General features: G+C 43.6%; 1 protein-coding gene across 1 annotated transcript; it reads right to left on the bottom strand.

The window, feature by feature from the left end:
• Positions 1 to 674: 674 nt before the first annotated feature.
• On the bottom strand, positions 675 to 22,389 carry EDRF1 (erythroid differentiation regulatory factor 1). The gene is made up of 25 exons (XM_066554693.1): positions 22,235 to 22,389; positions 20,754 to 20,962; positions 19,311 to 19,377; positions 18,047 to 18,172; positions 17,433 to 17,557; positions 16,941 to 17,100; positions 15,598 to 15,699; positions 15,208 to 15,329; positions 14,369 to 14,480; positions 13,540 to 13,687; positions 13,357 to 13,465; positions 12,943 to 13,054; positions 12,067 to 12,327; positions 11,697 to 11,768; positions 11,432 to 11,582; positions 9,441 to 9,629; positions 8,236 to 8,436; positions 7,674 to 7,892; positions 7,130 to 7,353; positions 6,631 to 6,789; positions 5,665 to 5,814; positions 5,287 to 5,440; positions 4,908 to 5,023; positions 4,162 to 4,325; positions 675 to 1,794 (listed from the first exon to the last, which is right to left on the bottom strand). The coding sequence occupies exons 1-25, from the start codon at positions 22,298 to 22,300 to the stop codon at positions 1,635 to 1,637; spliced, it is 3,678 nt and encodes a 1,225-aa protein (XP_066410790.1). The 5' UTR covers positions 22,301 to 22,389; the 3' UTR covers positions 675 to 1,634.
• Positions 22,390 to 23,204: the final 815 nt, after the last annotated feature.

Raw genomic sequence — 23,204 nt, 5'->3', positions numbered from 1 at the left:
TGTGTTGTTAGCACAGTGCTGAGGTTCCTGGAATAACAGAGAAAGCCTCGTTTGCTGCACAGTGCAGGTGAAGTCTGAGGATGGGGCCTGAATTTCCATCCAGGTGAGAGGCTCCACATCTGGAACAAGAGGGAGGCCAAGTTCTGTTCCTGTCATTCCTGTGATGAGTAATTGCAGAGTGTGGGGGCATCAGGCACACTGGGCACAGCAGGACAGTGTTTGCCCTGTGAAGCACTTCCCTGTCTCAGGATGAAATGGGATCTCAGGAGGGTGCAAACTGCTGCAAGATCACAGAACCCCAGCATGGTTTGGGTTGGAAGGGACCTTAAAAAGCTCATCTAATTCCATATGAATGCATGTAAAACCCGTTTCTACCTTTCTAAAACGGTGGTTGATACTGTTATTATGCAATAAAGAAGCACATTTATTTGTAGAAGAGCATCAAGACATAAAATGTTATATTCTGGATAATATTATCTTCAAATAACACATATTAGCAAAAAAACCCAGAGTCCTCACGTGCTGAGGTAAGACCCCACTCAGTGTTTGACTGGAGTTTAAAGATTTTCTTTCAAAAAAATTAAAAATTTGTCTTTCATATAGTTTTAATTTTGTTGGGCAGATTGCTGCTCTGAGGAGGGTCACAACCAAGAAAAACAAGGCAGACTAATGTGTTTATATTTAATAAATAAATTTTTATTGAAAAATATCCTCTCATTTATTCACAGTTTCAAGTCTGAAAAAGATAATACTATTCTTGATCAATTCCAACATAGCTGAAACCATTCACTTTCCAAAACAAAATCGCAGAGATGGCTGATAAATTGCAAGAGTCACATCAAAGCTAGAAAGGCACAGGTTTTTGTGCAGGATCCTCCCTGGGATTAAGAAGTGCATCCAGAAATCTCCTGGTACAGCTTGGGCTGCCTTTAGCAGTGGAAGTGCTCCAGAGCAGCCCTGCTTACAAAACACATTTTAATAAATACCAAACCAGAGCAGCTGTGAGGTTACATCTTTATGCAAAACACAGATTTCACTGCAAGAGAAGAAGCAGCAATTTCCCCACGGTGCAAAAGTTCCATTTTTACCTCCAGAACTCCAAGCTGGCCTTTCAAACAAAGAAACGCCGCGAGCCGAACAAGGAGAGCTTTGTGGGGATAAAGAATCCCTGTGCTTTGCTGGAAAGGCTCCAAGGGAACAACAGCGGTGAGAGCTCCCCCTGAGTGAGCACAAACAGCCCACGGGAACACCCCCGTGCTCCCAGCAAGGCACTGGTGCTGCAGGCCTGCAGGGCTGCCCTCACTGCAGGCCTGCAGGGCTGCCCTCACTGCAGGGCTGCCCTCGCTGCAGGCCTGCAGGGCTGCCCTCGCTGCAGGCCTGCAGGGCTGCCCTCGCTGCAGGCCTGCCCTCGCTGCAGGCCTGCAGGGCTGCCCTCGCTGCAGGCCTGCCCTCGCTGCAGGCCTGCAGGGCTGCCCTCGCTGCAGGCCGCCAGGGCTGCCCTCGCTGCAGGCCGCCAGGGCTGCCCTCGCTGCAGGGCTGCCCTCGCTGCAGGCCTGCAGGGCTGCCCTCGCTGCAGGCCTGCAGGGCTGCCCTCGCTGCAGGCCGCCAGGGCTGCCCTCGCTGCAGGGCTGCCCTCACTGCAGGCCTGCAGGGCTGCCCTCCAGCTGCTCCAGCAGGCTCAGCAGGAGCTCGCTGCGCTCCAGCAGGGACAGCCCCTTGTTGGCAGTGGCACGGAGCAGCAGGGAGTAAACCTGCTTGTTTGTCCTCAGAGCTGCTTCCTCCTCACTGCTGCCCCTGCAAAGAGAGCACAGAGCCCAACTCGTAACTGAGCACAGCGCTGCCTTCTGCACATCACCAACAGCATTATTAAGTCATGTTAATGATAGTATTAAGTGTGAGTATCCCAACTTGTTGGAATTCAGGAGATCCCTCTGGCTGGCCAGGACCCCTGCCAGGGGGCTCAGAGACCCTGGCACAGAGCCCAAAACTCCTGTGGGTTTGATTATGACCCATGGAGCAAGTTACCCACCTTAGATGAAGACCTGCAAGCCACAACAGTTTAAGTAGAATATTAGTGAAGTTATCACAGGGTGGAAAAGTAGATTTTGGGGTTTTCCAGAATGGGGGTTCAGAGGGCAAGATGGAGGGAACTGGGCATGTTCAGCCTTTCTCCTTCTCCTTCTCGGCCTCCATCTTCTGCTGTGATGGTGGCACTTTTAGATTGGTTTAGAGTAGAAGCTCACTGTCTAACATAGGTGATAGGTATTGGGAAGTAATTGTAAATATTGTACAGGTAGTTTTTAGTATAAAAAGATAACACTGCCCTGGGGCAGGCAGAGTGCCTCTGTCTGTCCTGCTGAGCAGACCTTGGCAGGCCAGGAAAAAGAATTTTATAGATAAGGAACAATAAACAACCTTGAGACTGAGACCTGAAGAGCTCTGACTCCTCCTTCGAGCACCAGGCTGGGAAAAGAGACTTTAACACATCTCAGGGTCACTGTGAGCAGCGAGAGACCCTGAGACCAACTGGGTACTGGGGACATCCTCTCCTTCTACCATTCCCTGCACTGCAGTCAGGGCATTCTGTTTATACTGCATGCAGGAACATAAAACATAAATAGAATAGAATAGAAAATGTACAAGCAGCAGTCAGGTTAATTGTAAGCGCTTCAGGAATGACTGAGAAAGGTTGAAGCAAATTAAATTCATCACACACTTGGCAGGAATCAGGTTCATTTATTAAACAGAACAGGGAGTCAATAAAAAGCCACTGAAATGCAAAGTATTTCTGGGATAAGTTACAAAGTTATTCCCAGAACAAAGAATTACTTTCAATTACTTTTCCCCTCCAATTTGCACAGCCAAGTTCTGTTCTGCTCATGGTTCCACTTTGGGAGGGTACAACTGATTTCATCCACTTTGACTGCCAGGCTGCAAGTTTGGCTATCCAACACTGATTTCACTGCCTGTTCTCCTGGTTTTTGCCAAAGTGCACCTGAGACCCCCAAGCACCATTTGAGCTCCAATTTCCCCCCTTTTCACCCCATTATCAAAGCAGAGGGCAGAACTTCCCCTCTGCAGAGCAGAAGGGAGGAAATGCACACAGGATGTACAGAAGGCACAAGAAAGGTTAAATCAAAGATAGTTTCAATCTTAGCCTCAAAGTTTCAAGGAGTTGAGATTTTAAGAGTCCCCTGACACAGCATTCAAACTGTAACAAGTTCCCTGTGTGGAATCTTCATTGCAAAACCTCATAATGATGCCAAGGTAAATGGGGGGGCAAAACCCCTCCAAAACAAAAAATGAGGAGTTGCTCATGTTATGAGACAACAGAACTAACCCATTTACTCAGTTAGCTGTGACATCTGCTTGATAACATATAAATTATCCTGTAAAAATCCTCTGTGTTTCACATATTCAGATTGCCACCTTGTGGAAGCTCTTTTTTAGGAGCTGAAAGCTCCTAACACTGCCTGAAAAACAGCTAAAAATGCACCCAGGCTGTTTTCTCTTCTCATGTTTTTTATTTACCAGTCTCCCACTACCAAATTCCTGGGCTCAATGAACTCATTTCACAGTTTACTTTTAGCAAAACAGCTCTTCCATCAGCAGGGCTTCAATCCCTAAAACTATTAACCCAACTTCCAAGCCTAAAAGAATCCTCTAAAACTAATGCCACATTTTCAGAACTTCACTTTATGTAACATTAGGAGCAGCTCCTGCAGTCACACGCTTGCTGCAGGGGGAGTAAAAGGCATTTTCTGAGTCCCAAAAGGAACACCACACACATTCAGACCAAAGCAACAGAAGGAGTGGGGGAAGGAATTTGCTGCCACACCAAATCTCAACATCTCTTCCAAGTCAGCACAAAAAGAACTCAAGTTTGTCCTGAATGCCAGCAGCAGGACACAAGACTCCATTAGGAGTTAGTAAATTCTCTGACACCAGTGCACATGTCCCCACATCCATCCCTCTCCTTGCAGCATTACTGATGTGCCTGAATTTCTTCTCAGGTGTTCTGCCTGCCAAACTCCACTGACATTTGATCAGAAAGGTGCATCAAGAGACCAGCAGCACCCAGCAGCTGCTCCCCCAGAACTCTGCTCAGTCACACACCAATGTCACTCCACTCAGGATAAAGGACACCAAGTTCCAACTTACCCAATCTTCTTTTTGCTTGAAGCTAACAATTTAATGGACTGGAGGAGAAGGAAAGACATCCTGGACTCAAAAATCCCGAGCAGTTTCAAGACTTCCTCTTTGTTAAGGCCTGCAGAGGAATCGCTCACTGACACGCTCTCAGCAGGACTTTTATCCTTGCTGATCTGCAGGAGACAAACAACCCAAAACAATTTAACTGAATTCCACCTCTTAAATACAGGGAGTGATTTAAAAAACCCTTCTTGCAGGTGAGCTGACTTTTGCATGTGTTACCCAAACTGCCAGCAAGGGACACACACATCAGCACATACTGCAAGGGATTCTTGTCTGAGGCATCAGGAACATAATTCACACTGGCTACAGACAGCCCTGCACGTTTTAATATTTCAATTATTTAATATACCAGAGACAGAGAACTTTTTTTATTATACACAGATTCTGAAGTTCTCAGAGAAGACTTCTAAGGAATAGCAGAGTTGCACAAAATCAAGTCCATTTGCAGAGTCAGGCAGTCCACAACTGTACAGAAATATGTTTTAATCCACCTCTGCATCATTTCTAGAGAAACTTTTTTTATCCACTTCCCGGTTAAGTGAGAGCTGCAATACATCTAACTGTCCACACTCTTTAAGCCACTGGCTCTATGGAAAAGTAACCAAGGAATATTTTAACTGCCAAATGCCCCTTCATTTGTGAAGGCACAAGCCAGAAGGGAGCAGGTATCACACCACTTGAAGCTCCTTTACCTGTTCAGTTTCTGCCACGAGCTCCTTCCTGATGAGCTGAAATGCACTCTTGGTCTTGGTCATTATATCAAGGGCCCCAGACAGAGTCTTCAGTTTCCCAGCACTGCTGTTCTGACCTAAAAAAATGAAGTACAAAAGTCTTATGTTACAGACTGTATTTTTCTTCTATCCAAAGACTTCAAGAGTTAGGAAGAAAGCCCTTACTGCCCTAGTCAGCTGAAAAGCAGCAAGATAAAAAGCACCTTGTCTCCTTTCTTGAGGAAAATTCTATTCTGAGCAGCAGATTGCTCCTGCTCTCCTATAAATTTAGGTATCTAAAAATGAAACTAAGTAGGCAGTGGTGGTTTGGAAAGCTGTTGAAAGGCAGAGCTGCACTTACTGGCCATCTGGAACTCTGCAAAAGCCACTCTCTCCAGCTGCACACGCAGCAGCTCGCAGGGCGCATCCTTGAGGAGCTGGAAGAGCCGCACGGCTTTGCTGTAGTGGAGATCAGCCAGGACACGGTGCTGCTTCCTCAGGTGCTCATCACCAACCTGCACTCACAGGAGGGCACACAGTGAATCCCCCTCTCTGCATGCTCATGAGGAGCCACTGCACAGCTTTGCTTGGAGAGGGCTGGGAAACAGCACTCCTTCCTTTGGTCAAGTAATTGAAATAAATATATCCCAGCTACAGGTAGAAGGATAAATATCAGCTCCACACATATTGAGCATGTTAAGGATGGAATTTAGAAAAATCAAAGAGCCTGGAGCAATACCTGGTTCCTGAGGCAGCTGTGGTACATGGAAGCCAGCCTGTGGTGGATGGTGGCAGCTCGGTACTGGCACAGGGGCTGTCGTTCAGACACTGTATCAACATCACAGTACTTCAGGGACTTCATCATGGCTTCACTGACCTCCTTCTCTATCTACAGCACAAATAATACAAACGTAAGGGAAAAATCCCTGAAGAGGTGGTGTTGTTCTATTTCTAGAGTCCCATACTGTTGTATTGTTCTTCTATTTCTAGAGTCCCATACTGTTGTATTGTTCTTCTATTTCTAGAGTCCCATGCTGTTGTATTGTTGTTCTTCTATTTCTAGAGTCCCATGCTGTTGTTATCAGATTTCTAAAGTCCCATACCTCCTCGGTGCATTCTCATGGCTGCAGATCTTCAGAGCACAGACTCCTTCTGCTGCATGTTGTTCTCTCCCAGTTCAGGGCTCCTCCAAGGCTCTCCCTGACTGGCCAACCCATCCCCTTTTATCCCAGTTATCTTCATTGGTCACAGCTGCAGCCCAATTAAGGACAACCGGGACCTCTGGGGCAAAGTCTCTATACAGATATTCAAGTACAATACTTCTATTTTACTAGGACCTCTACTATAAAGAGGGGCTTTTCACAACAGCATGTAGTGTAGGACAAAGGGGAATCAGCCTTAAGCTGAAGGAAGGAAGACTTAAATGGGATTTTGGGCAGGAATTGTTCCCTGTGAGGGTGGGCAGGCCCTGGCACAGGTGCCCAGAGCAGCTGTGGCTGCCCCTGGATCCCTGGCAGTGCCCAAGGCCAGGCTGGATGGGGCCTGGAGCAGCCCAGGGCAGGAGTGGAACAAGATGGGTTTTAAGGTCTTTTCCAACCCAAACCATTGTATGATTCTACAATTCCAGTATCAATTTTGCTCCCTGTTCAGTTTTTCAGGATGCCAACAATGCATTTTTTCACACACAATGAATGCCCTCTGTTACCTGCTCCTGAGCCTTTCTGGATAAGGGAGCATAATCCTGCTGCAGAGTTGCCATGGTGAAATAGGTTGTAGACAGCTCCCAGTTCACAGAATCCCAAACACCTGGATGCACATCCCTCTTCCCCAGAGACCTCAGTGCCTTCAGGTAGTAGTCAATAGCCTACAAATGACAAAATCATGCACACAGTTACTGCCTGCATTTCTAACAACTACAAATCAACTTGCCTTGACTCAAAATATCTCTGAGCCTTCTTCAGTATTTCCCATTTGATAATCACTTGAATTTTGACCATGCAATTCTTCTCCTTTGTGTGTGTTCAATGTCAGCATGTGAATGTCACAGCAATCAGGCCTCAACACCACCAAAGCCCTCACAGCAAGGATTAGGGTGGTGTGGAGGCAGGACAGCCATCCCAGATTATTCCACCCAAATTTCAACATATTTACCAAAGTATTCACAAATACCTCACAGCAGAAGTCATTTTGGGGTCTGGGGTTACCTTATTGTAATAAAGGGCCTCTTCTGGGGAAAACTCCCTTTTGAAGTCCCCTTCAGCCGCACAGTGGGCCTGGGCACAGATCCTCATCAGCCTCCCCGTGTTGCACAGCAGAAGGGCAGCATTGGTGGCATCATCAATGGACTCAAAATTCTGAATTCCCTCTTCAAAGCAGGAGAAACTTTTCTTCCAGAGCTGCTGCTCTGTCGTTGAGACGTTTTTACTCACTAGGGTGAAAGCACAAGGCTTAGAGACTCAAACTCCTCAGAGTTTGAAGTTTTCCCTGATGGCTTTTTGAGATTATTCTACCCATTTTAAAGGAATTTCTCCAAACTGAATATTCCATTATTCAATTTAGGCTCAATTAACTACAGTTTACAAGCCACAGTGATCTACTGTAACCAAATAATCACAGTGGACATTAAAAAACTACAAAAGTCATTTACATGTCCTCTTTATACAGAGAAATTGATTTTTCATCCAATTAGTGAACTTGATCACTGCTGTAGCTCCATGAAATGGTCAGGAATGGAAAAAGGATACTTGCCCACTCTCTCAGTCTGCACTGCAGCTGCCTGGTTCATGTAGAACACTCCAATCTCATTCCTGATATTGCCCATCCTCTTGAGCACCTGGATGTGCTGCTCTGGGTTTTGACTCTTTAAGTTACTGAAGAGTAGGATTTCATAAGCTGCTTCATAGCATTTACAGCTGACAGAAAGCTGGTATTCCAAGTCTGTGGATAAATCTGTAGCCCAGGCAAACACTGGAAAACAAAATGCAAAGTCTTTGAGTCAAACAGTATTTCTCTAATTTAAGTCTAGGGGAAAATGTCCAGGGAAAGTGCAAGACTCATGTCAGGTAGATTTTGTTTATCACTGAAGCAGTTACTGCCTTTAGTTGTTTCACAGCTTCAGGCCATGTCATACAACACCTTGCCAACTCCCTTCTGTATGACAGGCAGGATGAGCCTTCTCTGAAGAAAGCAGAAGTGCAATAACCCCTCTGCCACAAGCTCTCCTAGGGCATGGTTTTGAGGAAACCCAGTGGAATTATTTATGCCTGTCACGTATCCAAAGTCTGGCACTTCTCCTGTATCAGAATCATACCTTGGCACCTGGATTCTCTGTGAAGGCTGTGTAATATCTCCTGATCTTCTTTAGTCTGGTAATTATATTCTTCAAGGTAAGCTGCTCTGTTGCTTGCATTCTGAGCCAGCATTAACTGGATATCTCCACAAAGGGTTAAGCACTGACACAGGAACACCAGCACCTCGGGCAGCATGCTGCCACACAGACAGCAGTAGGTATCTGGTGGGGAAAAAAACAACAGGGATTAGGGAGGGGGAAAGACAAGAATCACACATCAAAAGGCTTGACACAGACTGACAAGATAATTGGGTTTTATGTTACCTGTCTGCAGACAGAGAATAAGTGTGACAATGTGTTATCCTCAGAAGAAATAACCTATTTTAAAGACAGACTTGCTCTACACAGCTGATGGCTTCAAAAGAGCCCCTATGCTGTCCAAGATGAGCAGTCACTCTGGTAATTACAAATGTTAGCCTCAGAGTTGACCAAGGGAAAACCTGACTTTTTGCAGATTGACTCAAGGGAAATACAGCCTGAAACGTTAATTTCCAAAAGGTAGAGTTTATAAAAGACTGAAAGCTGCAGAGCTCTGAGTTATTGAGAGGTCTATTGATGCTTTGTGCTAAGATCAAGTGGGTTTGCTCTATAAACCTCCTCCTGCCCTAAGACAGGAGCCTTCCCTTATGGCAGAGAAATAGCAGCACTTTAGCACCAAGCTACTGGCATTTCCCAGTTAATTACTCTCATTATGGCACTATTAGTCTAAACAGCTTCATTTTACTTTTTTCCTTTTCCTCAGTAATACTTCAAGATGTATTCTATTTTAGCATCCAATCCAGCTGCTGAAGAGGTTTAGTATTTCTCAAAGATACATTTAAATAACATGGGAACCACCAGGGAACAAACACCAGCTTGCAGCAGCATCACTTGGAGCACAGGACACTGTCTTGGGACTCTCCCACATCCAACTGCTCTGGAGCTCCAATGTGCCCTCAAGTTCCCAAGCTGTCAAAATGGGATCATCTTTCTATCGGTCAGTGACAGAAATTATCCTCACTTCAGACTTCTGCCCTCAATACTGAGCTGGACACTGAGTTCAGTTGAACACAAGCTTGTCACACTTGTCACTGCACACCACAGGGAAAACCATGCACAGCAGTGTCTGATGTGGTGGCAGGTCTCTCCAGCAGTGGCACAGGTGACAGATCACTCAAGGAACTCACCATGGCACTGCAAGGCCAGCTTGATGTAGCGCAGCGCTCGCCCGTACTTCTGCAGGACCATTGCAGCGTCAGACAGGACATAGTAAGCTCTTGATGATTTCAGGATGAGCTGCAGTTTCATCTTATACTGCCACGACCCAGGAATCATTCCTGACTGACTGGAATGCTTCCCCTTCTGGAAGGAGCCCACTGTGAGAGGAACACAACCCCATCAGTGACTCTCCCCTCACACACATGCCAGAGGCTGGACTGGACTCCATCAACACAGGCAGGATGGGAACTGCCTGATTACAGCCCTGCACAGGCAGAGCTCTGCCACTCCAGTGCCATCTGCCAAACACACCCAACACGTGGCACTTCTCCATGCACTGCTCCTGGCAGCAGCATGCTGGAATCCAGTGGGACAGTGACAGTGCAGGTGACCTCTCTGACCTCAGACAGCTTGTGGAACACAAGAGCAGAGGCCAACACTTCTCCCTCAGGGAGCAACAGGAAAACCACAAGAAAGTCACAGGCAGAATTTGTCATGTTCTCCACCACATCCTTAAGATAAATGCTCAGTTTCTGTATGAACAGTCTCAGTGGGAAAGCTTCCATGTGTGGGTTTAGCCTCCAGCACACAAGAACCTGGATAACCTGGTCCTTCCCACAAGGAAAACCAAGCACTTTCTCACACTTATTTCAGGATATCCTCTGCATAAAGTTATGATGCTTTTCTTTGATGCTGCAGTGGTTATGGAGCCAGAAAGAACAGATCACCATTCCTGATTTAAGGCCTGTCCCTACCAAGGGACAGAATTTTGCCCTGACAGTATTTGCACACAGAAATGAGTGGATTTACAAGGCCTGACTTGTAATCCCACTATCTTAACACATTATATAAATATATAGTAATTAAATATAATAAATCCTTAAGCAGTACATGTTCTCCTAGGACAAAGACCAATCCACAACAGTAACACCCTACCCAGCTAAAGACACACACACTGCACAGACCCTGTATCCATCCATTGTTCACAGGTAGTTCTCTTGAAGTTAGAAATTGCAGCATTTAGAGCACTTATCCTTTCCATATGTACATAAATATGTACATGTGGCAAAGAAAATACAAAATTCACATCACAGAGAACAAACCAATGGACTGGGAAACAGAAGTGAGCAAGCAGCTCTGCTGCTGCTTCAGGGATGGACTCAAGCACAGATCCAGGAATGTCTGAGTGTGAATAACACAAAATTGAACTGGCTTCTTATTCAGAGAGTTTTCAGAGGCAGAAGGGAGGAGAAAAGAAAGAATAAAGAACTGCCAAAGAGGCAAGATCATTTTTTTTTCTGGGCTATGCTTACAGGGCTCCTTGCCCTGCAGAGAACTCCACTTCTTTCAAACAAAAAGTCCTTCCTGGAACTTGTTATGTTGCTCCAGAACAAAATAAAATAGAGAGACTGTAGTCTGAAATTTCAGGAGTTTGAGCATTTAAACAAACAAAACATCTTTCTTTTGCTGCTTCTTTTCACAACTGTAGAGGTACAGGAAAAAACCCAAAATCCTAGTTAACATTTTATATGCAATTCAAGCACCTAATGTAGGAACAAAACCTGCCAGAAGGGAGAAATTCTTCCAGAAAACATCCAGGCCACACACACATAAAGAAATTAAGGCTATTTTTAAATCAGCCCACAAAACTTACGGTGCTGCACATACCAAACCTCAAAATACCAAACCTTTATGGAAGTCATCTGAAAGCCACATCTAAATAGGGTCCAGTAAAATCATGTGTTGACTAATAAAAGATTCTTTGCTATGCAAAATAACTCAAATGAGCTCCTCTGTTCATATTTAAAAAGGAACAGACTGTTCTCTAATTCTCAGTGCACTTTTCCTTAGGCAATGCTGTAATTAGTGATTTAAGCACACTGTTTTGACAATCAAAATAAAGCAGCAGCAGTTTGTGTTGGGACTGGAAAGGTCTTATTTGCACAACAATACAACTTACTTTTGTCTAGAAATAAGGCCATCTGCTTTTCCAGAGACTCAGGACCACCACTGGTGGATTCATCCTCATATTTCAACGGGATTGGAGTGCTGGGGTCAGCTGCAGGAAGGTCACCTTCTTTTTTCACACTGCTGTCAACAGACTTCAAACCCTGCAAAAGGGAGAAATCCTTTCATTCACCTTGAGAGCAATATTTAGCAAACAGAGCAGATGAAGGATTGGGGTGGGAGGTGAAGCATCCTCAGGAAGCTGGCACTGAACTCACCTCCAGGACGTGGTTGAGCACCAGCCTGCAGCGCTCCTCGGTGCCATGGCAGACAGGGAAAGCACAGCTGGGCTTCAGTGGGGCACCAGGGAGGGAACAGAGAAATGGTCAGCACAGGAAATACAAAATCACTGGCCAGAAGATGCAAGTGAGAGGTACCATCAAAACAAAGTGCAACATGGAAAGGAAAAAAATCTACATGAAGCTTTTACCATAAAATTCAAACACCTCAGATTTTATGAGCAGCTCATGAACTGTTTCTTTGCCCACTTCAGTTATCCTGAAGGCAAAACTACCAGGGAACAGAATTTCAGTACCCATGAACTGAATCATCCAGGAAAACCCTGAAACACCCCCCAGTGCCACTTACACGTATTCGATGCACAGACTTGTACTTCTCTGGTACTGACAACTCCCCAACAGATTTGATGATTGCCACTGCTTTATTGTCATCTGGGGGATCAGAACTGTTGCTGTAGGAACCATTTTCATCACTGTCTGGCATCTCTTCCTCTTCCTCACTGTAACTTTCATCAGAATTTCCATTTATAGGGAAGTCTGCACTGTCTTCTTTTTTAGGTTCATCCAGCTGAAAAAGCTCTGATAACATGTAGTTTGCTGAAGCAATAATCTTTGCAAAGAAGAGAAAAAAATTATTCATTCTCAAGTTAAATTTTTCTTTTGAGAGGCAAGAATATAAATTATCTCAGAATAAGGAGGACAGAGGACATGCAAAGAGGTGTTTGATAACCTGCAAATACAGCCTGAGCAAATTCCCTGGAAGGGAAAAGGATCCAAGCTGATCAAGTTTAGAAGAGAACTTGCTCAGAACTGTGTCCAGCTGGGCTTTGAGTATCTGAAAAGATGGAAACTACAACTTCTCTGGTTGGCTTGACCCAGTTTTCAGCCACTCTCAGAGTAAAAATGTTCATATATTCACATTTTACGCTTTTTATCCAGGATCTGTTCCCAAAGGGCTCTCTGGCAGCAAGAAAAACAGACTGAATGTAATGAGAAGTTCCTTTTTAGAGCAGGACAGAAGATTTGTGCTGTAATGAGGGGCAGCAAAAAACACTAATTTTAAAAAATAGCATGGGGATTCTTTAAAAATAAAATCAATTTTTAAGTTTGTTTATAAATTTAAATTCTCTCCTTCGAGAGGAAGAAGTAACACACTATTTATTACCAGGTTCATTATGATTACAGCATATTTACACAAAAGTGCAAGAAAACTTTGAATTCTCACTTGAGGATGTCTGCCATTGTCCAACAACTTCAGACAATTCAGGAGCAACGTTCTGATTGTGCCATAGTGTTTCTTGTTCTGGTTTTTCTTCAACATCATATTGCAAGCAACTCTAAGAGAAAGTTGAACAAAACTGTGAAATCCCTGGATAATTTCTCTGTGCTAGAAAAAAAAAGAAGCTTTAAACAATATTCTACAGCTACTGATCTTCCAAACTTTATGAGTCTACAAGACTTTATCAGCAAAGAAGTTTACATGGAGAAATGGTGAAAAGGAAGAAGTCTGTTTTGATCTGGTGGGACTGAGATTTAGTGAGTTTGTGTGTGATTGTCATTTGATCATGATCTGTGGCCTGTGTTCTGAATAGAACTGCACCAAGAATGAAGTACTGCAATAAAAATGACAAAAACTCACTTGTACAGCAGAATTGCCACTGGCATTGTAAAAGGGTTTTGGTATTTGTCTTCAGTCTCTTCACAAAGCGTGGTGAGGTCATAGAGCTTTACTATGTCACTCCCACTTGCTGAAAAGGAAAATTTTTCATTAATCAACATCACATTAACATCAATCTTTTCAAACTACTCTAAACCTTCTTACCTTTAAACAGCCAATAGGTGTGTCCTTCTTTGGTGCAATTTGATTTCAGAAAAGATAAGATATTTTGAGCAATATCTTTTATCACTTTGGTAGAAAAATTGGAGTTTTCCAAATTGGGAATATCTTCAGTCTTGATCATTTCATATTTCTGCAAAGAACAGAAATTAAGACTCAAGCTCAGGAAGGTTTTGTGACACCAAAATGAATGTATATCAGTGTCTCCATCAGCAGCTAAAACAAAGGCTGCTATTATGATAAATTGAGTTAATTTCTATGATTTACTTTAAGCAAGCACATCTTGACAACACTACTCAAACAAAGCTTTAAGAAGGATCCATTTCTGTCACAAACATGGCAAATGGAGAACAAAAGATGAGGAAAAATAAGGGGGAGAAGGTACAACATCTGCTACTTCAGCAAACCTAGTCAGCCTAGGAAAGAACTCCAGGCTACCAGGTAGGACAGAACCAGAACAGCTGGTCCACAGTAAAAGAGCAGAAACATTCAAAAGCTTGCATCTGTCTTGGCAAGGGAACACTGCAGACTTGAAGAAGTAAGAAACTGATTTCTGCAGTTGCATTTTTTATTTTTGCCTTCACTCAAGCACCAGGGGAAGAAGGAATCTTGCATGCATGAAAGGGAAGGGAAGAAAGAATACACTATTTTTAGATGACTGCTGCAAGCTGTCTAAGATGCTTCTCATTCTGCACCACAGGATTTTTGCCATCTTTGCTCAGAACAGTGTGAAGGATCTGCGATAACTGAGGCAATTTTAGAAGATGAAAAATGAATTATTATTTTAAGGCATAATGCAAAGAGCCAGACTTACCTGAACAATTCCATTGACATGAAAGCACATCACAAGCTCTGGTACGTTGCATATTAAGTTGTCCAACCAATAGTCAATCCCTGTTAGCACATTTATTGGCTTGTTGTTATCCCTAAAACAAAGTATTTGTAGTGTTACTTAAACCTTTGTTTAGCCTTCAGAAAACATTAGGAAATTAGGAACACATTCAGGAAATATTAGGGATGTTTATTAATGGAATTTAGGTTTAAGTCACCTGAGAGTGGATGAAGACTAAAACAATTATTTGTGAATTGTATTAAAGAGTTATAACAAAACAGATGTGCTGATCTCTCCAATGGAATATGCTCACATTCCATCAGCAGTTTGGAGTTTTTGCCTACATTTAACAGGCTTCAGATGTCACACTATTACCAAGATAATAAGTACTTGAGAAGTTCTAAAGGAATAGCATCTTTTGCTGCAACTAATTATAGCACAAACCTACTCCCAGACCTCCCAAAATTCCTTGCAGAGCAAGGTACTGTTAATTCTTAAATGTGTCTTTAAAAGATGACAAATACACCAAATCAGCTTCAAGGTTTTGCTCATTCTTTGCCTATTTAGAGGCAGCAGCAGGATGAGTGGTAATGAAGGGACTGACATTAAATTGGGACTGGAATAGTTCTGTCTCACTGCTCAATAATATTTTAAGTGCTTATGCCCAACAAGCAGCTACTGAAATTCAGACTCCCAGGAAGAGAAATGTTACTTCTCTCTTTTTAAAAAAGAACAAAAAAAAAGCAGATAGCTAACTAGGAAGCAGAGTAACAAACCAGTCAAGGCTGGTATAAACAATATCTTTTCATTTCTAAGCTCACCTGAGACGCAGGCTCACAGCAGGGTATCTCCCACCTCCAAATATTGGCATATTTGATCCCACCAACATGTGGATATCTTCAAAGGTCCACAGGATGTTACGAACAAAGTCATTTTTAAGTCCCTTCATTAAGAGAAAACAGAATTGGCCAGTAAATCAGCAGCATAACACTTGTTCTCCATGACATTCTGTGGAATTCTGAGACAGCAAGAAGCCAAAGCAGCAAATAAAAGCCAGCACGTGACAAACCCGGCGCGTTCACAGGAACTTAAAATTGCAGATGCCACAACAGCTACTGCCAGAGGGACTGAGGTTTGGCCTTGGCTCCAGTTTAGGCCTGGCTTGGAGGCGCTGCTTTCACCTGGGGGTTCAGCTCTCACATAAAGCATACCTGACTGTTCTCCCCGTCATTGAACAAAGGAGTCAGGTTTTGTTCTCTGGGGGCTGAGGCCACGTGCCCCACTAGATATGAGGGTTCAAGAGGCACATTTCCCTGTGGAGAGCACAAGGATAAGGAGTGATTCTGCTGCTGAGGTCAAGTCAGCCATTTCAAAAGAGATGAACAACAAAAGCACGTGAGGGAAAAACCTTTGCCTCTAACATCTTTAAATAAATCTGCATAGAACTGCAAAAGGCCTCTAGGCAGTGACTAGAATGCTTCTTTTCTACAGTTAGTGCCAAAATGTTGTGTTTTGTAATATTCTCAGAGGCTCTGGGAAGAAACCAGGAAGTATTTACAAGAGCTCCTTATTAACCAGGGTCAACACCACATTATCAGTGTCCAGAAGCAAAACCTCTATTCCTGCTGGTTTATTTATGAACTCAAGAAAATGGCACTGTGCAAATGCACAACAGATTCTTTATGATCAACAGTCTGCTGAATGGGGCAATGGTTCCTCCAAAGGGTTGAAGAGAGAAGGAGCCCTTTTTCTAAAAGCTTTCAAGCACTGAAGCATTCCTCCACTTCACACAACACATGCAGTTACAATTTTATGGCCAATGTAGGTTAGAAACCCCCTAAATTTGGCAGATCAGTTGGTAACATTGTGCAAGCACAACTGTAGCATCATTATTATATGAATGCAGACTGAAGACAGCAGACCTTTCAACCTCTCCAAAATTTAATCATTTCTGTTTTATATTACTCACAAAAACCACAGGAATGAACAGTTTTCAGAAATAAGTTTAGCCAGAATTGAAACCCAGAATTAGGGCCTGATACTAATCATAGCTTGTTGCATAATTGCTGTAAACATCTCCCCTTTCACTTGTGTAATCTCATGGCAAGTATTTTTAAGTACTGCTTAACTGTTTTCCATTTTCAGAAATTTTCATTTTCCTCTTCCCCTAATGAATTCAGGGACACCAGAAAATGGATTTTAATGGCAGATTTAAAAAGAAAGGCTGGGACTTTAAGGTTCCAAACACATCTTCTGATTACGAGCATTTTCCAACTCTTGGGTAAAGGCACTGATGAACACTCTTAGCCAAAGGATTTGTTTCTCAAGGATACTGGGATAAACAGCAATTTAGTATTACAGTGACAGAACAAATATCTGAATTTTGGAGCTCAGAACCACTGGCAAATCTGGAACTGCACCTCCTGCCAAGTTCTCCTCATGCCTTAGCTCAGCTCTTTCAGCAAAGGGAGCTGCAGCAGCACTTCTGAGAACCTTTCTCCATCTGTGGCTCTACAAACACTGTGGTGCCATGTAAAACATTCTTCACACCAACCTGGTTGGAGGCACCTGGATCTTCAGAGAGCGAGGAAGGCATTTCAAAAGGAGCTGGCCAGGAGGCCCTTCCTGCCTCATCACTCTCACCTGCAACAGGACCCTCCTGGTGCTGCTTGGAAGTGGAAGGAACAGGCTGAGCAGCTCCATCTCCATTAATGCTGACAAGGAAACATTTACAAGTTCAGCTGACAAGATGCAAACAGATCCATTTTTAGAGTTGTTATGTTTGATGCACCCTTGCCAACAAATGACTTGGCTGATATGCAGTTAATTAAGTCATGCTGTTTATTTTATTCTTTAGTATTTCAATTTTAAAGTAAAATACTTCAAATTCCATGAAAACATTTCATGTTTCAATTCCCTCTGTTTAAGGAAAAAGCAGTAAATAAATCAGACCATAAAGGAATTTTAACATTTACTCCAAGACCAAAAACCAAGCAGAGCTGGTGCAGAATTCAAGTTTCATGGAGACAAAAAGACAAAAGGTTACCTGTAATATAAAAACTTAGAAAGTATTGCCTTCTGGTACCAATGTTCTTTACTCTTCTTTTTTCTTTGCCATTTCTGATCAATCAGCCTTTGATAAAATTCTTTGAGCCATGTCCAGTCCCCTGTCTGGGCAACAGAAGAAATATAAAAATAATGTCAAGAAGCATCTGCCAAGTAAACCAAGTGCCTTATAAACTTACAAATACTCCTCCACAGGAAGAAACCAAGAAAATAACATCAGAGTTGAAGTCCTGAATTGGTCATTTATTGAAGATACAGCTTCTAGGAAAGTTATGTTCTTATTGATAATTTGACTTAATTAGAAAATCAGATATTTAACAGGCTACATAGTAAGAAATATGTATTGCTTATAATATCAATCAAAGGGTATAACAATACTGAAGTAATTACACAGAAGTGAGACACAGAATATTAACCTTACAACGCCATAAACACAGGACATCAGTGTAGTTTGTGGGTAAACTGCTGCAGAACAGAACACCCTTGGCAGCCACATAAGATTTTTAGGGATTTCCAGACATTTTCTTGCTACTCTATTCCTGAAATAATGCATTTTGCTCACATTGCACAGTTATCAAGAACAAAATGGTTCACCTGAGACGATCTCATGAAGAGCTCCTGGATGTCCAACTCATCCAGCAGGAGTGTCCTCCCAATTCTGTGCACTGCCATGCTCACATGGGACTTGCTGTAAGGGATCTTCAGGAGTTTTTTGATGTTCTTGCAGAAGGAAAGTGAAAAGAGAAAGTATTTAATATAAATATGCTGCATGGGAAGACAACTGTCAGGAAACTAAGGCCCCATCATGTGTAACAGTGACTTGGAGAAACTCCAAGCCTAAACTCCACCCCTCCAAACATTCCCCCTTCCTTCTTCTTCCCCCCAGCCCCCTTTGGTCAGGCAGGGTCCCCTGTCCTGGCTGGGTCCCTTCCCAGTTTTCCATGCACTCCCTGCCAGCAGGGCTGGATGGGAGCAGGAAAAGCCTTGGCTCTGTGTAAGCCCCACTCAGCAACAGCAAACACATCTCTGTATTATCAACCTGTGCTCAGGACAACCCCACAGCAGTCCCTTACCAGCCACTGGGAAGAAAAATCAATGCTACCCCAGGCCACATGGCCAAACAAAGCCTGACAGTGCCAGGGATTTGAAAACCATCCCACAGGAAAATGTATTTGCTGAGGACAGAGAACACAAATGACACTGATAAAGAGAGTAGGAACAACACTCATGGCTTAAACACATTCTCTGATTGGATCACCATGACCAGGTACCAACAAAAATGACAAAAATATCCAAGGGCATGATTTGGATTGTAAACCTTTATTTTCACAGCATGAATATCAATTCTTTGCCAGGTGTCCAAAGCAATCCAGACAAAGATCTAAATCTGAATACAAGTCTGACAAATATTAATATGAGCATGCTTCCTCTTCTGAGTAGCCTCATCTGAATTCTACAGATATTACCAGCACCAAAAGAGCTGACAAATTGACAAAAATCAAATGAAAAGAGAAGTTGGAAGGGAGCTCTCTCTTCTAGACAAGAATAGAAAAGAAACATCTTGAGAGTAACAAGTTAGCATCAAAATAACTGATTTCAAACACAAAAGACTGATGTGCTGCATTCACTAAACTGCACACTTTAGCTGCAGATTACCTGTAGAACTCCAGAGGAAATATGACTTTTCTCTCTACATTTCTTATTCAGTGACCACAATTACTTGGTGATCTGTGATTCATTAAGGGATCTTTCCTTTTCCCCAAAGGACACAAAGATGCCAGAAGCCATCACAGTATCTTAAAATAAAAGTTTATGCAATGTAAGAATTTGAATGAGAGAATTTAGGATGTGTCCATACCTCTGAATCAGATACAACATCCACATCATTTCCAACTGAGTCAATGAAGTCATAGGCCATCCCAAAGCTATTAAAAAAAACCAAAACATTAAAATTAAGACAGTTCCAGTGTGACATTACAGACCTGGCTTTTATATCTATTTAATCTTTGAATGGCTTCATAAAATTAAAAAAAAAAATTGTAATTTCATCTTCAGATTCTGCAAGTTTTTCAAATATATCTTTGAAAGTGCTTAGATCTAATTCCAGGACATTCTATAACACTTAAAGTTTTGTGGAAATCAAGAAAAATCAGAGAAAATGAAAGATTCTTTCTAACACTGAAAATAAGAAGAGTTCTTCAAGGAGTTTCTCTGTAAGGCATTAAGCATATTAAAGACTTTAATTTTAGTAGCTGTAATTGAATTTTACCTCTTGTTCACATTTTCCAGAACTGCCCTACATGTTGTAACAGACACATTGTCTCTTCCTCCACCCTCGTTAAGGAAATTACAAAGTACTTAAGCTGGAATATTTCAATGTACAGATCATTCTTTAAAACAAATCCAGATACCACTAAAATCCAAAACATACGTGATGTGCAAGTTATACTTTTGTTACCAGCTTTTTAATACTGACACTAGAGAAAGAGATTGAACTGCCAGCCTCTATTTGACAATCAGAGTATCTAAAATAAACATGAAACATTCATAAAGCCCTGAAAAATATATTACTCTGCTCTGAAAAGCACAGCTCCTAAAAGAGATAATGAGGATATAAACACAGACCTTGAACAAACTGTTAAATTTCACTGACTGACTGACTTGGTGTGAATTTGCTTGTTCAGCACAGGATTTGAGCCTCCTGTTTATGAACACTGTGAACTCAACTCATTCAACAGTTCAGCAAACATCCACAATGAAAGGCAACACTGCTGCTTGGGTGTGCCCCTCATTTCACCTATAGTGTGACAGAAATATGAAATCCTGCTAGAAATACAAAATTTGATTTGTATTAGTCAGGTTCAGTTTCTAAAGATCCAGAAGAGCCATAAATTGGTTTCCAAGAGGAAGCAACCACATGTTCTATTTCACCTGTTATCAAAGGCAGGAGGGCTGGCTGAACCAGTCCAATTTGATCTGGGCCAACCAGGGAGGAACAAAAAAGTCACTTTGACTGTCTGAGGCAAGGTGTTAACATGCACGTGAACAAACAAACCAAACCATCTCTGTATGTTATGTAAATAATCAATATCATCAATCATTCACTAATGAGACAAGATCAGACCATAGAAGCAACAGCTCAAGATGAAAAACTAGAGGGAGAAGGGTTAAGACAAAGCAATATGGAGTTGCTATGGTAAAACCTGTACTTTCTACTTGAAGTGGTACAGGATCAAAGTTCACAATCACAATTATTCTTAAAGGCCTGGAAAAAAAAAAAATAGGGGCTGTTGTTATTTACCTTGAGAAGGGTTTACTCTTTTTGCTGTTGCCCAGAATGGTTGTCCCTGCTGGTCCCAGCTTGGCACTTTCCCGTAACCAGTTGGCAGGAGGCAGCTTCAGGTCTGTTTTCTCCTGCAGACGGGCAAAGGCTGCCTGAGGAGGGGCTGAGGAGTATTTCACCACAGCACAGCTCTTCACCTCATTGCCTCCGAGGAACAGCACCGAGCCCTGCTTTCCAGAGAGAAATCAGCCTTCTGCTTAAGTGCTGGCAATTAAAACTATCAGGCTTGTTCTGTAGTAAGTTATTTTTAAGGCTAAGTGAGCAAACTCCAGTCCTATAATCACTCACCTTTCCCCAGCACATACAGTTTTCCAGTTATCCCAATTCCAATTCATGTCAAGCATAAGCTTCACTTTACAAATTATCACAGAATCATTTAGGTTGGAGAAGACTTCCAAGATTATCAAGTCCAATCTGTGATGGACCAATGAACAGCACATCCAGTCCTTCCTTGGACACCTCCAGGGATGGGGACTCAGTCTATTCCAACGCTTGACAATCATTTATTTCCATGAAGGAATTCTTCCTGGTGTCCACCCTGAGGCTCCCCTGGCCCAGCCTGAGCCCATTCCCTCTCCCCTGGGAGCAGAGCCTGACTCCCCCGGCTGTCCCCTCCTGGCAGGAGCTGTGCAGAGCCACCAGGTCCCCCCTGATCCCCCTTTTCTCCAGCTGAGCCCCTTCCCAGCTCCCTCAGCTGATCCTGGGGCTCCAGAGCCTTCTCCAGCTCCATTCCCTTCCCTGCACACACTCCAGCCCCTCAATGTTTTTCCTGACATAAAGCCCCAGAACCAAACCCAGAATGTGAAGCTGGACCTCAGCACTGGGACACACAGGGGGACAACCCCTGTCCTGTCCTTTGGCCACACTGTGGCTGATCCAAGCAGGTGACAGTGGCTTCTTGCCCACCTGAGGTACGAGAACGAGGTGCCACTAAGGTCAGCTGCCCACACAACACACAATCAGTCAGAAAGGCTAAAACGAACACGACTCCTCCCACTGAAGTTTGTGAAAGTAGGTGGTTATTAACACCAAGTGTTCCCTAACACTAACATTAAAGCTAAACAGGCTTCTACCTTATTATTATTAAATAATAATAAATTAAATAAGCTTGGTGTTTGCCTATTTCTTTTCGAACATGCAGCTGTCACCCGTGTGAGAGGAGCTTTGAACTAACACATGTCGCGGGAAAAACAGCTCCACAGGACACCACTTACATAAATACAATGCACTTAAATACAACAACAGCAACACCGCTCGCAATTAACGCTTAATCATAATTAGCGTGTTCCCTACAGCACTCCGGCCCTGACAAACTGGAAAGAGGATCAAAAACACCGCTTCAATTAAAACACCACTAGGGGTTGTGTCTGTAGGCACCGCTCGACCCCCCCTCAGCCCCTCTACCTCACCCAGCACGGCCCCCCCTCAGCGCCGCTCACCTGCTTGGGCTCCTCGGCGTCTCCCCTCAGCGGGGCAGCGGCGCCCGCGCCGCAGGGCTCCTCCATGGTCCGGGAATGGAACGGGAATGGAGCGGGAATGGAGCCGGGAGTGGAGGGGAATGGAGTCGGGAAGGGGCGGCGGGAGCGGAGCCGCTTCCCGGGGGCGTCCGGCCGGGAACCTCCGCCTCTCGCGAGACTCTTCGAGAAGGCGCGGGAAGGGCGGGCTCTGGGGGCGGTGCCGTGAAGGGCGGGAGGCGGCGGCGCTGGTTCCGTGAGGGGCGGGTGTGGCGCTGCCGGCGGGGTTAGAGAGGTTATGACTTCGGAAAAATGCATGGCTAATCTGTGAGCGATCCCTACTTTGTCAATTACACCGAAGCACGGAGTGTCACGTCCTGAAGCACCTCCAGGGATGGGACGCCACTACCTCCCTTGGCAGCCCCTTCCAGTTCTTGGCCACTCTTTCCATGAATAAATTTTCCCGAATCTCCCGTATAGATCTCCCCTGGCACAGGTTGAGGCCATTCACAGCTGCGCCAGAAGGTCCCCCCGAGCCTCCCTTTCTCCAGGCTTGTTTGACTGGATAACTGGGACCTTAATGAAACACGCAAAAACTTGGTGGTGGGGTACCTCAGCATGGGAGAGGATTGAAAATTGCAGTGTCCTGCCCTCTGTACACTGAGTTCAACAAAAGCTGAGCTCTGATGGCTTCAGTAAGCAAGTAATTCCTAAATAGTGCCCATGGGATTTTTAATATTTATTATTTTCCGTGTAGATGGTATTCTTCATTCTCTAAACTGCAAGAGGCAGTACGCTTCATGACTGGTCAGGGAGTACAAATGCTGGTTGCCTCATAAATTACATCTATATCTGTATCTATATATCTTTATATATATATATATATATTTATATGTTTACACACACAGAGAGATATACTTAATGGAATCACAGAATGGTTTGGGCTGGAAGTGAA

This window comes from Molothrus aeneus, chromosome 8 (assembly GCF_037042795.1).
Source record: "Molothrus aeneus isolate 106 chromosome 8, BPBGC_Maene_1.0, whole genome shotgun sequence".
Classification (NCBI taxonomy): domain Eukaryota; kingdom Metazoa; phylum Chordata; class Aves; order Passeriformes; family Icteridae; genus Molothrus; species Molothrus aeneus.
This window is presented reverse-complemented; position numbering and strand designations above follow the sequence as displayed.